This window comes from Pogona vitticeps, chromosome 1 (genome assembly GCF_051106095.1).
Source record: "Pogona vitticeps strain Pit_001003342236 chromosome 1, PviZW2.1, whole genome shotgun sequence".
NCBI classification, from domain to species: Eukaryota; Metazoa; Chordata; class Lepidosauria; order Squamata; family Agamidae; genus Pogona; species Pogona vitticeps.
Window position 1 is genome coordinate 344,879,554 of NC_135783.1, and position 14,892 is coordinate 344,894,445.

Below are 14,892 nucleotides of genomic sequence, written 5' to 3' on the forward strand. Positions count from 1 at the left end.
ATGGCTCCAGAGGTAAGCTCAGAACCAGGGCACTTTAGAGAATGCCAACAGTAGCCAGATTCTACAGGTGAGAGTTAGAGGTTGTTGTTTTTTTAAAACCAGAAATGTTATTTTGTAATAAGAACAATTGATTTTTTAAAAAAAGGAATTATTGCTACATGAAAAAAAAGTATATATTGAGTTTCGCAAAGTGGCTGATATCCTGTTCCATAAGCTGCGCTGCATAAGATGGATGATATCATCAGCTGCAATGATTTTTTGGGGGGCGGGGAGAAAACACTTCCAATTCTCCCCCCCATCCTTGAAAGTCCTGAGGCCCTTGTGGAATCCCTTTCATCATGGGAGAGCGATAGGGGACCATTAAAAAGGTGATTGAAAATGAAACAGTCAACATTATAATGCCAATGTAGAAAACGCTGGTAAGGCTGCACCTGGAGGATTACGTACAGTTCTGGTTGCCGCACCTAAAAAAAAAAAGACATTGTGGAACTGAAAAAGGCGCAAAAGAGAGCGACTAAAATGATAACTGGGCTGGGGGCACCTCCCTTATGAGGAAAGGCTACAGCGTTTGGGGCTCTTTAGTCTAGAAAAAAGGCGCCTGAGGGGGGACATGATTGAGACATATATAATGATGCAGGGGGGTGGATAAAGTTGATAGAGGGAAGCTCTTTTCCCTCTCACGCAATACCAAAACCAGGGGGCATCCACTCCAATTGAGTGTTGGGAGATTTTTTTAAAAGCTTTTTAAAAATCGAGCTTTTTTCATTTGGAATTTGCAGGAATTTGTGAATTTTGGAAAATTCACAAATCTCTAAAAGTAAACAAAAAAGAGAGAAATCTCTAAAAGTACCGGTAAACAAAATGCTCTAGGTAGGCTGCACTGCCATTGATAATGGATACAGTGTCCAGCTGCTGCTTGAGAAAATGACTGGACAGCAATACTGTGGGTGGGCTTGCACTGAGTAATAATTACAGAACATGCGTGTTTGTGTTACAACCCTTCCAGATGGCAAGTAGCCATAGTAGGCTGGGTGTCAGCAAAAACACACAGCTTTATGTTTGCGTAGCATATTAAAGGGCTAGTATGGCATACGCTTTTGCGGATTAAAGTCCACTTCAGGATCATACACTTAACACGTTGGCGGGATGTTGTGAAACAAATTATGAACAGCAGAGTCAAATGCCAACGGGGAGCAAGGATTCAATTAAAAAGCATCAGTGTATGCAAAACAAGATCGGGGACCACTCACAACAGCAGTAACTGACAGCAACATAAGCATTTCTGATTTCCATCTGTGAAGTATGTAAATGTATGGGTTAGAAGCAAAGTAAAGTGCAACGCAGGCCTTAGCAGAGTGTGCCTTATTCCTAGGAAAGCATACCTAAGCCTGCATTTTATAATTTACTCTTTGGCAGGCCTATGTATGTATTGGGAGGGATGGAATAAGAGGAACAAACGTATACAGTAATCATATCCAGGTATCATTCATAGGTGGCTGAAAATGAAGCAGTTCCCCCAGGCAAGTAGCTCCTGTGAAATGAGGGAATGGCAGCAAACTCTCAGACAGAATTGTGGGTGCCAGATTACCTGTTATCCTCTGGTAGGACCATATCAAAGATGTAGATACACGTCGTATGTGCTCACCATTCCATAACCAATCACAAAGCAAAGCAAGCTAATTTGCAAACTAAAGGTGTGAAAAAGATCATGCTGTGATAATCAGCTGTCTTTCAACACTTAAGGAATTCCTTCTTCCAGTGACATGCTCTTTTTAATGCATGGTTTGACCCTAAACTATAATTCCCCAAAAGACTGCTTAAACATCTGCTGAGCCACTGATCTGTGCGACCACCCACCTTCCTCCAGGTTGGAGCACCTGATTGAAAATAAACCAGTGATCACAGGCCTAGGGAAGATGGGGGCTTTGTCAGATTGCATAACAAAATACTGTTTCCACTGCACAATCCATTTGTATAAGACACTGTTTGTACAGGACTTGGCTGACATGTGCCGTCTATAGGTTTGATGGGAATATATGATGAGGCATGTAAGATTTCATTCAGTCCTATGTCGCAGCCTTCCCTGTAGCTGCAGAATAAGGTCCCAAATGCATGGCCTTAGCTGGCAGTGCATCCTACCAGATTAGTTCCTTTGGAACATGCATTTTAAATCGCCCCACTGACACAGATAGCATTGCCATGGTAATTAATGCTAATGCTGTGAATGAACAGCACACTTAAGATGGGAGAAGATTTTTCTTCCATTTGCAGATAGATCATTTTGAATTTCCAGTGTTCTGAAGGATGATTGCTTAACTCAGGGCCTACAGTGCTGGCGCTTCTTGTCAGATTTCTAAAGGCTGCAAATCTAGGGCTGAAATGTGATTTTAAGTAAAAGTCTAACAATCACAGAGGCTTCCTTTAGAAAGAACAAGGAACAAGATATAACTTGTTCAAAATGTGCAAGCACAATTCTGGCGATCTTTTGTTTTACTTATATGCAGACCTTGTATCTTACACTTTTCAAAGACATCAAGTTATCCAAGTGGCTGACCAATCAAAATTTTAAAAATGGTATGATTGAAAATCAAATCAGGATACCAAATAAAAGAGTAAATAGCATAAGACAGAATAAAATCAATATAAATATAACTGGTAAAATAAAGTGATAGAAATTTACAGAACTGGTGCCACAACAGAACAGAGCTGATCATATAGCATCCTTGGGAGCTGTTTATAAAAAATATACTGTAATAGAATAATATAATACAGCATCAAGAGAAAAGCGGTATTCAAATGACACTAACTAACTAACTAACTAACTAACTAACTAACTAAATAAATAACTAAATAACTAAATAAATAAATAAATAAATAAATAGTCACATATCTAACCTCCAAAGTTGGCAACACCCACAGGGAGAAATCAAAACAAACGGGCTATTTTGGAAGGCAACATTACTTTTAAGTAGTTTCTCGGTACCAAAACAACACTGGGCACTCCAAGACTAAACACTCAACATAAAAATCAGCCAACTTCAGCATCAGGAAATGGTGAATTCTATACATTAAACAAATTGGTCCATCTTGATTTCTTTAATTTGCTTCTGTTGATCAAAGGGTGGAAATTGTTATGACTGCTGCTGGTGACCATTCATTAAATCTTCCATTCAAAAACAACAAGAAGTTATTTTTGTTTTGCATTGTACGGGAGAGAAAGTAGTGTGAGAGAAAAGCAAAGAGGACAGACCTGATTTATCTTTGGGAAGGGAAGGAGAGAGAAAATGAAGGCCAGTCAGGAACAGATTATGAGGGTGAACAGAGGTATGTCAAGAAGATGCTTGAGAGCAATCCCAGAGGAAGAGAAGCCAGACATACTGTACGTGGAATAGGGAGCAGCAGAGGAAAACAGACACGGGTAGGAAATTCCATATAGAAAAGATATTCATATTGTCTGGCAACTGCAAACCCAGTCCAGACATTCCTGTCAACCCCCTTCCAATCCCAGCTTTTCTGGGATTATTCTTGTTTTCTGCACCCTTAGGAATAAGAGGCTTACAATCTAGTTTAAAACAATCTCAGACTCTCTTCTAGTTTCTTCAGCTACTCTAGGCCTGTTGCACTTCTGGGGTCTTTCTGGGGGGTCTTCCTTCGAATTTTTATCGTCTACCTAGCGCGATGACAAAAGTGCTTTATAAAAGAAATGGAAGAAGCAGGCCTGACAGTGAAAACAGAGGTGAGGAAAGTTAGTTATTTTGGACTGCAACTCCCATCTCTATAGTAGTCATGCTGGCTAAGTGATTCTGGGAATTACAGTCCAAAAAGGTGATTTATATATGCTCTGAATAAAATACAACAATTACTAAATATTAACATAAAGATGAAACTGTAAAATACAACTATTTGGAAAAGGAAGCAAATCCTGCATGTAGATCCCAATACAAGCCTGAGATAGCAGCAATGTTGGGTCTATGTACTAGATCATGGTACTTAACTGTTGCTTCTTCTATAAAATGTGTTTACTATTTAAAAATACAGTATGTTCATAATCCTAATATGTTCTTTATGCCAGTTCTTGAAGTTGATGGAATTATGTAGCATAGTAATTGTAACTCACTGAACTGTATTCTAGCTAAGACTATGGAGCGGAAAAACAGACCTTACAGGCAGCCCATGATCAGAAGGAGTTCCTTAACCGCTGAAAATATGAGTGCACAGCAAGAGGTTTCACTTTGTTTTGTGACTGGTGTTTGGAACTTTAGCACAGGGTTCCTCTGAAGTCTGATTTTTCAAACACAGAAGACTGCCTCAGTCCAGTCTAACCCATGCTAACATACCTTTAGGTAAAGGTAAAGGTTCCCCTTGACATTTAGTCCCGTCGTGTCCGACTCTAGGAGGTGGTGCTCATCCCCGTCTCCAAGCCGTAGAGCCAGTGTTTGTCCAAAGAGTTTCCGTGGTCACGTGGCCAGTGCGACTAGACACGGAATGCCATTATCTTCTCAGCGAGGTGGTACCTATTTATCTACTTGCATTTTTACATGCTTTAGAACTGCTAGGTTGGCAGGGGCTGGGACAAGCGAGGGAAGCTAACTCCATTGTGTGGATTCGATCTTACGACAGCTAGTTTTCTGACCGTACAGCACCGAAGCTGCTGCGGTTTAACCTGCAGCACCACTACATCTGCCACACACTCTATGCTAAACGCGTGTTAAAATTTCATTTTAATTGTTTTTGGTTAAATTTGCCTGTGTATATGTGTTTAATTTTGATTCTATAATTATTATGTTTTTTAAAACTGTTGTTTGATGTTATAGCTGTTTAACATGTAAACTGCCCAGAGTGGCCAGCTGGGTGGTATCAAAGTCAAACAAACAAGAATAAGAATAAACTGAAGACCTGGCTCTTCAGGCAGGCCTTCCGTCCTGACATTAAATTTCTTCCCCTAGTTTTTCCATCTTGGATTATGTTTGCTTGTTTTATTGATGGTTTTAAATTTTATTGCTTTTTTGGATTGTAAACCACCCAGAGTAGATTTATCTAGATGGGCGGTACAAAAGCCAAAGAAATAAAGAAATAAAATAAACATGCATGAGCTATCTATTGTATCTGCTTCTGACCTATGTATCAGTTCAAGACAGTACTGTCCACTTGGATTAACAATAGATCCTTTGGGTTGGCAGCAGAATTGATCCAAGCACCTCCTTCCTGATCTACCTGGAGATGCCAAGGATTTGACGTAGAGCCTTTGTCAAACATGCAACCTGTCAATGAAGTATGCATATGTTGTGAGGTAACTTCCAGTTTCTGGAGACACCATGTGTGAATGAGATCTAAAAGGTCCTGTACTAACCACCCTGCGCAAATTTTGCAGACTTGAACTGGAAGTCTGTGCAGATTTGGATTGAACTACACTTTTTTCCTAAAATGAGTAACAGGTACAGAGGAACAGATTTTTTTTTTTTCAGGGAAGAAATCAGGTGTTTCCAAAAAAAAGTGAGAATCATGATCAAATCCAAGGAAGTTTTTCATAACAGGAAACATTTTAAAAGTAGGATTAAATTTAATACTTGGTTTATTTTTTTTAATAACTCATGAGCCACATTGGGTCCCTTAATTAGGAGAAAGGCAGCATTCACATGAACATAAATAAAAAGAAATCAGTTTTTATGGAGAAGCTCATAAGAAAGTCATTGAAGCTTGAAAACACTGGGAAAGGGGGAACATACAGTAGGCAGAAATCAACCTCTAAAGTAGTGGTCCCAAACCTTTTTGGCACCGCAGACCAGTTTAGCATGCGTGCAAGGGGTGTCTGTGCATGCCTGGGGGCTGGAGTGTGTGCGTGCATGGGGAGGCACTGTGTGCTTTCATGGGTGGGTGTGCGTCCATGCATGTCTGTGGGGCATGCATGTGGGGGGGATGTGCGTGTCTGCATGGGGGAATCTGTCTCCATGGCCCAGTCCTGCCAAGGCCACGGCTTGGTACAGGGCTGCGGACCGGGGGTTGGGGACTCCTGCTCTAGAGCACAGAATAGCACTTCTTGTAGCATCCAACCTCTGACCAGAACACTTAACTTAACTTAAAGGGATGCCAAAGTATCTCCACTTGGAGAGGCCATACTTCCCTGACCACTTGTATGATTGGGCGAGTTTCCCTTGAGATTGACGGTTTGCATAATCATTCCACAAATGTTGTAGAACCGGCTGTCCATGGAGACTCTTTGCTGTATCTATGTGTGAGTCTCTGATAGTGGGGTGGCTTCGTATGAATCAAAGATCCACGGTCAAAATATGGAGAGGGGAGAGATAAAGGCCTTTGTTTATCTGAAGGCTGGCAATTCCTAGTCTTAACACAGCATAAAAGTAAACTTTCTGTAAGACTGAACAGCGACTCCAGTTTTAATTGGTCTGTCTTTCAGTATGCTCATCCAGCATGTGGGCTTTGTATGTGAGTGTTAACGTTTAGCAGCAGAGAATATGAGAAGGATGTGTGAACAGCAGCCTTCCCTCTTTGCTGTTTCACCATTCTGAATTGCCCTTCCTGAATGCCTTTTTCTGCTGCCTTGAACCTGCAAATGCATGTTCAGAACTCTGCAGTGTTGAGGAAGCCTTCAAGTGGCAAGGAAGGGAAAGAATTAAGCACCTTGTTGCTTTTGGCATTTCTCTTCTTTAAATTGCCTCTTCCCAGAGTGACTTTCTTCCCCACTCTCACTTTCATTTTTCAAGTCTTTTCATGCTTTGCTGCACACTTGCATAGAATGTTGAGATACACCGTGAGGAAAACAGCTTTTCTGGCTGGGGCAGGAAAGGTAGTTTTCAGTTACTGCAAGAGTACCCCCCCCTGGGATTTTTCCTAGTCTGTCATAGGGCAAACCTTTTAAGACTGGCATTATGTGTCTGGCTGATGTCTTTACCAGGTAGCCACTATTCAAAGCGTTAAAAGCTTCCATGTTGTCCAGGGTCTATCTGTTTATATACTACATTCCTCCTTTAGTTCTAACTGATCTAGAAAAACAGAAAAGGAACGAGTATTTCTGGTGGAGTTAAAGAGTTCCAAGATCATGAAAGCTGAGATGTGGGAGAAAATTGAAAGGGGGCAGGAGGTGTTGATGGAGACTGCTTGGTTTTTAAAACAGATTAACTCATTGAAATGTGCCCATTTGTTTGAAAGTGCGATATCACTTGTAGTTGCTGGCTGTCCAGGCCTCTAATTATAGTTTTGTCATTAGAGTAGTCTGAAATAAACGGAAAACAGTCTAAGGGACAGATATTTAGGGCAGTCCTTCCTCAGCAGCATGGCATGGGCAGAACCCTTCTTCAGAGGGTGGAGGGGCAAAATATGGGCAGGCCAAAGGGTCCTTCTGGCCATAGATGCACTCAGATTGGGGGAAGGAGCCACAATGTACCAAATTGTGAGGGTTAAATAATGCAATACAGTTAGCATGTTATTAGAAGTGGAGCTCCCTTAAGTACTAAAAGATGTGTGCTTAGCTAAGATGAGGTTTCCTCTGTTCTGCACAATGCAAATTCATTTAAATTTTTTTTTGTATTGGCCATCAGGAGGCAAACCCTTGATATGCAAATATGACTGTCACTGGCAAGAACTTCCTCTCCGAAGGAATTTTTTTTTATTTTATTTAATTTATATCCCGCCTATCTAGTCACGATGGACATCTCATGTAGTTTCACTCTGACAGCTGTATAACTCTGAAGACTTCAGTGTGCAAGATCTATTTCAACCTGAATGAAGCCAGGTATTGCGGATAGTCAATAATAAAATGAAGTCCGTTGAAACTCACTGCCAATGAAATCTGTATGTTTGTGTGTGTGTGTAAGGCCAACAGCCGCAAATGCTGACAAATGCTTAACTCTTGCCAAAATATGTTTCTGAAGTATATAAATCCCAAAAGGTTTCATATAGATGGTTAATTCTCGCCCTTCTCCCCCCTTTTATTATTATTTTTCATGTTCACAATATACTTCAGTTCCTCTCCCTAATTTTCCAGAAGATTTGGAGCAACATTGGTCTGAAACCACATGAAACTGAAGATCACACCCATGGTTTTAGGGAAGGATTCGTTATATGCAAAGTCCATGGAATCCTTAAGAGGTATTTCTACAACTTCAATCAGCTCGCCTTCTTCTGGCTGACCACCTCCTTCACTGGCTTTCATCTCATCCGTCACTTCAGCATAAAATAATGTCTGCTTTGAGCCTGTCACACCAACTCCAGATCTTCACAGATGTAAAACAAAGAAAGAAGAAAAAGAAAGATCAATATATAGATATAGATGCACAGTGAATATATATAGAATTTTGATCTAGACTGACTCTATGCATTCATCAGATCAGTACAAAACATTTAATAAAGGATACTACATATCTGTAGACTAAAAATTAACACTGACAAACCTAAATTTCTAGCATAGGTAAATAAAATTTAAAATTCTGCATAAATTTATTATCAAATCATCATGAAGTTGACAAGGTAGAGACTTCTTTAGAATTTCCCCTATCCTGACATTATTGAAGATATATAATCTGTAGTCTGCTATTAGATCACTAATATTGTGTTTTATTCTTATGGCTAAAAGCAAATGGAGCACCATCTATGTCCTCTGCATACATATACAGTCACGTGAAAAAGTACACTCTCTTTGAATTCTATGGTTTTACGTATCAGGACATAATAAAAATCATCTGGTTCTTAGTAGGTCTGAAAATTAGGTGGCTACAACCTTAGATGAACAACACATGACATTATTATGTCATCTCATTATTTAATTTACAAAAATAAAGCCAAAAATGGAGACGCCATGTGTGAAAAACTAAGTACACCTTTAAAATAAAAATAGTTAAAAAGAGAGACAAAAACATGGTGGCACTTCAAACATGAACTTTTATATTTTTTTAATGTGAGCTTTCATGGACAAGTCCACTTCATCTGACATAAAATGTAAGTACATCTTATGATTACATAGATTTTAGAACCACTTTCAGCAGCAATAACCTTTCTGTATGACTTTATCAGTCTCCCACGTCATTGTGGAGGAATTTTGGCCCAGTCTTCTTTACAGTGTTGCTTCAGTTCATTGAGGTTTACGGGCATTTGTTCATACACATCTCTCTTAAGGTCCTGCCACAGCATTTCAATCAGATTGAGATCTTTGACTAGGCCATTGCAACATTGTGATTCTTTCATTTTCAGCCATTCTGTTGTAGATTTGCTGGTACACTTGGGATCACTGTTCTGTTGCATGACCCACTTTCGGTCAAGCCTTACCTATTGGACAGATGGCCTCACATTTGACTCTAAAGTAAGTTGGTATACAGAGGAGTTTCTGGTCGGCTCAATGACTGTAAGGTGCCCAGGGCCTGTGGCTGCAAAACAAGCCCAAATCATCAGCCCTCCACCACCATACTTGACAGTTGGCATGAGGTGTTTGTGCTGATACGCTGTGTTTGGTTTTCACCAAAGGTGTCACAGTGAATTATGGTCAAACAGCTTCACTTTGATCTTCTCTGTCCAAAGGACATTGTTCCAAAAGTTTTTTGGTTTGTCCAGATGTTACTTGGCAAATCTAAGCTGTACTGCCATGTTCTTTTTAAAGAGAAGAGGCATTTTCCTGGCAACCCTCCCACACCAACCATACTCGTTTGGTGTTATTCTAATTGTATTGTCATGAACTTTAACATTTAACATGCTAACTGAGACCTGTAGAGCCTGAGATATAACTCTTGGGTTTTTTGCAATTTCTCTGAGCATTGCATGGTCTGACCTTGGGGTTGATTTGCTTGATGTCCACTCCTGGGAACACTGGCAACAGTCTTGAATGTTTTCCACTTGTGAATAATCTTCCTTACTGTAGAATGATGGAATTTAAATTGTTTGGAAATGGCCTTATAACCCTTCCCAGATAGATGAGAACTGATGTTTCTCTGTGATCATTACTGATATATTTCCTCCTTGGCATTGCGTAAACACACACTTCAATGCTCCAGACCAAATTTTCAGAAATAAAAAAATTCAGATTTCTCCCCTGAAGGTCTTGTGGCTCCAATGGAATCCCTGTTGTCATGGGGAAGGTGTTGGGGGTCACAGGATCATCATCATAATTTGAGAACTGCAGAACTTGAAGGGACCCTATGGATCATTGAGGCTCCCTTATCAAGGAGGCACAGTGGGAAACTTAACTCCCAACCTCTGGATCTGCAGCCAGAGGCCTAAACCACTGAGCTATCCAGCAGGATGGGGTGATGGTTAGTCTTTCAAAAACTGCTGTTGGTGGTCAAGTAACCCCACTGACAGTGATTTTCAGAAATTAAAAAAGATTTCTCCCCATTCCATCTACGCACAATGACTTCCGCACAACAAAATGGATTCTATAGGAGCTTTGAGACATTCAGATAGAGAGTACAGTGGTGCCTCGCTTAACGGCGATAATCCATTCCAGGAAAATCGCTGTTAAGAGAAAACATCATAAAGCGAAAATAAAAAGCCCATTGAAACGCATTGAAAACCTTTCAATGCGTTCCAATGGGCTTAAAACTCACCTTCCAGTGAAGATCCTCCATACAGCAGCCATTTTCGCTGCCTGTATAGCGAGGAATCCGTCCCTAAACACAGCAGGGAGCCATTTTAGTTACCCGGCAGCCATTTTGAAACCGTCAATCAGCTGTTTAAAAATCATTGTTTTGCAAAGAATTGGTTCCCGAAGCAGGGAACCGATCATCACAAAGTGAAATTCCCCCATTTAGACCATCGTTTTGCGATCACAATTGCAAACACAATAAGATCGTCGTAAAGCAGATTTGTCGTAATGCGGGGCAATCGTAAAGCGAGGCACCACTGTATTGGGGATTTTTAATTTCTAAAAAGCTGTAGTGGCTGATGATGCCATCAATGTTACATGGCATAGCCATGTGAACAGGATTCAGCCAATGCCTTACTTTCTTGTTTCCCAAAAATGATGACATTAAGATGTTAATAAAACCTTCGAATACTACAGGTTGCCAGATTTCTCTCCCTCCCCTGTAATACTAGGTCAGCCAACAATATTAATTGACCAAAGATTCAGGACAGATAAGAGGAAGTAATTCTTCATACAATACATAATTAAATATATCGAATTTGCTGCCATAAGATGTGATGCTTGCCATTAGCTTAGAGGGCTTTAAGAGAGGATTAGACAAATTCATGTAGGGAGAGAGCTCTATTAAAGATTGTTAGTCATGCTGGCCTTATGATTAATGAATCTGAAATCTCCAGAGTCAGAATTTGAGGAAGCTCTCCTTTGGTCTGCATTTTTCAGTCAACCTCCCGGACTTCTCCAAGTTTTAAAATATAGTTCTCATTTCATAAACTGCATAAAATATGGATATACTGAGGGAAATTGTCTACAAAATGAGTATATTTATGAATGTTTTACACAACTAAATGCCAATGAAGGTGCAGGATGATGCAGAAATTCAATGGAACAGAGTTATCATTAGTGTTTAAAATATTTCTATCCCGTGAAATGAGAGAAAAACAGAGTTGTCTTTTCCTAACAGTGTTATGCCACTGAACGGACTTGACTGTAGAGCAGTAACAAGCCAGGACTCCTACTTTTCCAGCCACTTGTAGGCTTCTCAGAACCATCTGGCTGGATGCTGTAAGAAGCAGGATGCTGAATTCGGTGGATCTTTAACCTGATCCAAGAAGGCCTTAGTTAGGTTACTGTTCATACAATGCAGCGGTTGGAAAATTACTTTACCCAGGATTCTCCACTGGCCAAAACTGGCAGCAGATCAAGAGGGCTGGCTTTTCCTTTTTCTCCTCCTGCCAGCAAGCACTCTTCCAGTCAGATAGGGCCTGTTGGGAAAGGGGATTTTGTCAGGAGTGAGTGCTGGACTTTGGCTTCTCCCCATGTGCTTAAGAAGTTATTATTAAATTGTTTTTAAATGTGGTTGTTCTAACATAATAAACTATTTAATTCTATTTTTAATATCATAATTTATATTTATCCGGTATCCTGGGTCACAACAACCAAGATGATCGTCCAACAGTCTAACTTGTTACAGGGGTGGTTGGGACATCGAACTGGACATTACTGTTAACCTACTAAATTCAATTAAGTTAGGACATTAGCCAACGTAAGTGGCAATGTATTTTTAAAATGAAAATGCATGACTTAAGTCTGTTTTTTGCATGAATATTTCTTCAGTAATAACTTAGATAAAGTGATAGTCAAGGAAGGGGAGGTGTAGGAAAGGCTGTTGTCAAGACAACAAAAATGGAAGCAAATGAATGGTGCAGTCCACAATAAAAAGCAGCTAGCTAGTTATATGAATAAAGAAATATCCTCCTGTTGCTCCCAGGGAGTCCTGCATGAAAAGAGTTAGCGGTGGAATGTTGCCAAACCAGTTTATGTGGGTAGAAGGGGGGGGGGGGGAGACCAATTATTTCTGATGTGAGTGCAGGTATGTTTTGTCTCTGCTGAAGATGCTGCAAGTGAGGAAGTGAGGTGTGGTGATGACAGGTTAAAGGATGAAAGGCTGTTTTTTAGAAACTGAAATTCATTAATCAATGAGAAAAAAATTGTGTGCGTATTTGTTTGTTTGGGAAAGAAAGAGTTTGCTGGAGTGGAAGAGAAGAGGGCTTTCAAAAGTTCATGCAGCTGTTTTCTCCACTAAAGCTTAAAATGAGAGAAGGAAAGTAAAATCCACAAATGAGACTTTTCATCTTCATTCTGGACTGATAAGATTTTAATGTAGTAATGTAGATGCAACTATCATCAGCATCCATATAAAAACCATCCCCTTTTCAATGTAAAACTAATGTAATTAGTTCTAAAAGCTCATGAACCAATAACTTAGCATTCCACAATGTTTCACTAATTTCACAATCTCTCCATCTAATCCAATGTCTGACAAAGGAGGAATCTACAGCTAAAGTGTCCTGAGAGATAGCTACCTGATCTCCATCTTACAAACCTCCAGCAAAGAATCCATTGCTTTCTAAGATAGCCTTTTCTGTCAAACAGCCTTTTCTGCTTCAGGAAGTTCTTTCACATGTTTAGTCAGAACTTCTTTTCATGTCTTTTGAATCCACTGGTTATGTAATTCTGTTGTTTTTACTGTGGTATCCCATGTTGTCAGCCGCCTAGAGTGGTCTATTGACTAGATAGGCGGGATATAAATTAAATAAATAAATAAATAAAATCCCAATCCTCTGCAGAAACAGGGAGCAAGCTTGCTCCATCCTCCATGCAACAGCCATTAAGATTAGAGATGGCGGTATTCGTACATGAATACCTCCGCACAGGTGGACATAACGAGGGTCCAGCCCCCCGGGGAGGGACTGTCCACTCACCTTCCGCTGTTGCTCCGTACTCCCTTCCTATCGCTCTAGAGCTCATGGTCTGCGAGCCACTCCTGGCAGGAGGCGGAAGGACAAGCCTTGCTGCAAGGTCGGAGAGTGGCTCATAGACTGTGAGCTTCAGAGTGATAGGACGGGAGCGCGGAGCCCGTGGCAACAGCGGAAGGTGAGTGGATGGTCCAGCCCTAGAGGACTGGACCCTTGTTATGTCCACCCATACCCCCATCTCTAATTAGGATATTAGAAGACTTTTACCATACCACCTTTTAGTCTCCTCTTCTCCGTGCTAAAAATGCACATCTCTCAATCATGGCTCCTTTGCCTTGGTTTCTAGATACTTCAACATCTTGACTGCCCTCCTCTGGATGTTCTGGCTTGCCAACAACCTTCTTAAACTAGGGTTCCCAGAATCATACTCCAGGTGAAGTACGACCACAGCCAGTATAATCTCATGTTGAATTCTTTGATACCCCTAGGACTGTGCACTCCTCTTGCATCATCCCAATCATCCAGTCAAGATCTATTTCTGTCCAGGTTGACCTGCCTCAGTGATGTGAGACTACTGTTCTGCAACCAGGTTATTACAATACAGTCTCAAGGTAACAGTTTGGTGGATTCACTTGTAGGAGATACTTACTGGCATGGTTCTGGACTGAATCTTAAAGTGGGCTACCAAATCTAAGGTTCTCTGAAGTATATGATTACTGTTTTCTCAGTTTTCTTCAGAATCTGAACGCTAGCAGAGCCTAAAATAACAGTGCCACATTTCAAGAAAGAAATTATCCCTAGAGGTTGGAAATATTACTTTTTTGGATTACAACTTCTAGAATCCTCCAGTGAGCAAGGTCATGATGAGTGGTCCTGAACCGACCAGTTAGGCGGGATATTAAATAAATAAATAAATAAATAAATAAATAAATAAATAAATAAATAAATAAAAAATGATGACTGAGAGATTTAGGAGTTCTAGTCTGGACCTGTACTCTGGAAAAGTGAATGCTTTCAGCCTCTAATTATTTCTGGCATTCAAATGCATTTAGTTTGTAACACAGTTCCTCTTTAGAACTGCGGTTTCATATTCCCTTTTTCATGTCAGTGATGTCATGTCATTTGGTCATTACTTGGTGATCACTGTCCTATACATTCACAGAACACGTCACAGAGTGAAGGCAGATTACATGGTATAGCAGAGAAGGTAAGAAGGATATGGGAAGAGGGAGAACAAATATTCATTGGACCTCAAGTATATTTCTTCATTGTTCAGAGTTTCAGAACCCTAGCCCACTTTTCAAAAGAATTATCAGAACCCCAAGGTGATTTTCAATAACTCCAAAGATGCACAAACCTCCTTCACGTCCCCTCCTTTTGCTATAATGGAGAGACCAGACACAAACATTCATGATTAAACTAGTATCATGTGTTCCTTCAACAAGCAGGCAACAAAGGCCCATTGGCAGAACGATGACAAAAATATTAGGGACAACTTTCAGCCTGATGCTGTGTATGTTTACTCAGAAGCAAATCCTGCTGAGTTCA

The 14,892-nt window shown here is 40.3% G+C and overlaps 1 protein-coding gene across 5 annotated transcripts in view; it reads right to left on the minus strand.

The window, feature by feature from the left end:
* Positions 1 to 5,554: 5,554 nt before the first annotated feature.
* The window catches only part of NUDT14 (nudix hydrolase 14), a 69,525-nt gene continuing 60,187 nt past the window's right edge, over positions 5,555 to 14,892 (minus strand). For 2 of the 5 annotated variants that reach the window (XM_072986764.2, XM_072986762.2), the window contains 2 exons: positions 9,776 to 9,859; positions 5,555 to 8,231 (listed from right to left, as the gene is read on the minus strand). In XM_072986764.2, the coding sequence (XP_072842865.2) occupies positions 7,991 to 8,231; positions 9,776 to 9,859 (325 nt within the window). In that variant the 3' untranslated portion in view covers positions 5,555 to 7,990. Of the gene's footprint in view, positions 8,232 to 9,775; positions 9,860 to 10,550; positions 10,614 to 14,892 lie in introns of all 5 variants that reach the window. The other 3 variants (XM_078383585.1, XM_072986763.2, XM_020800770.3) reach the window with 2 other exon arrangements.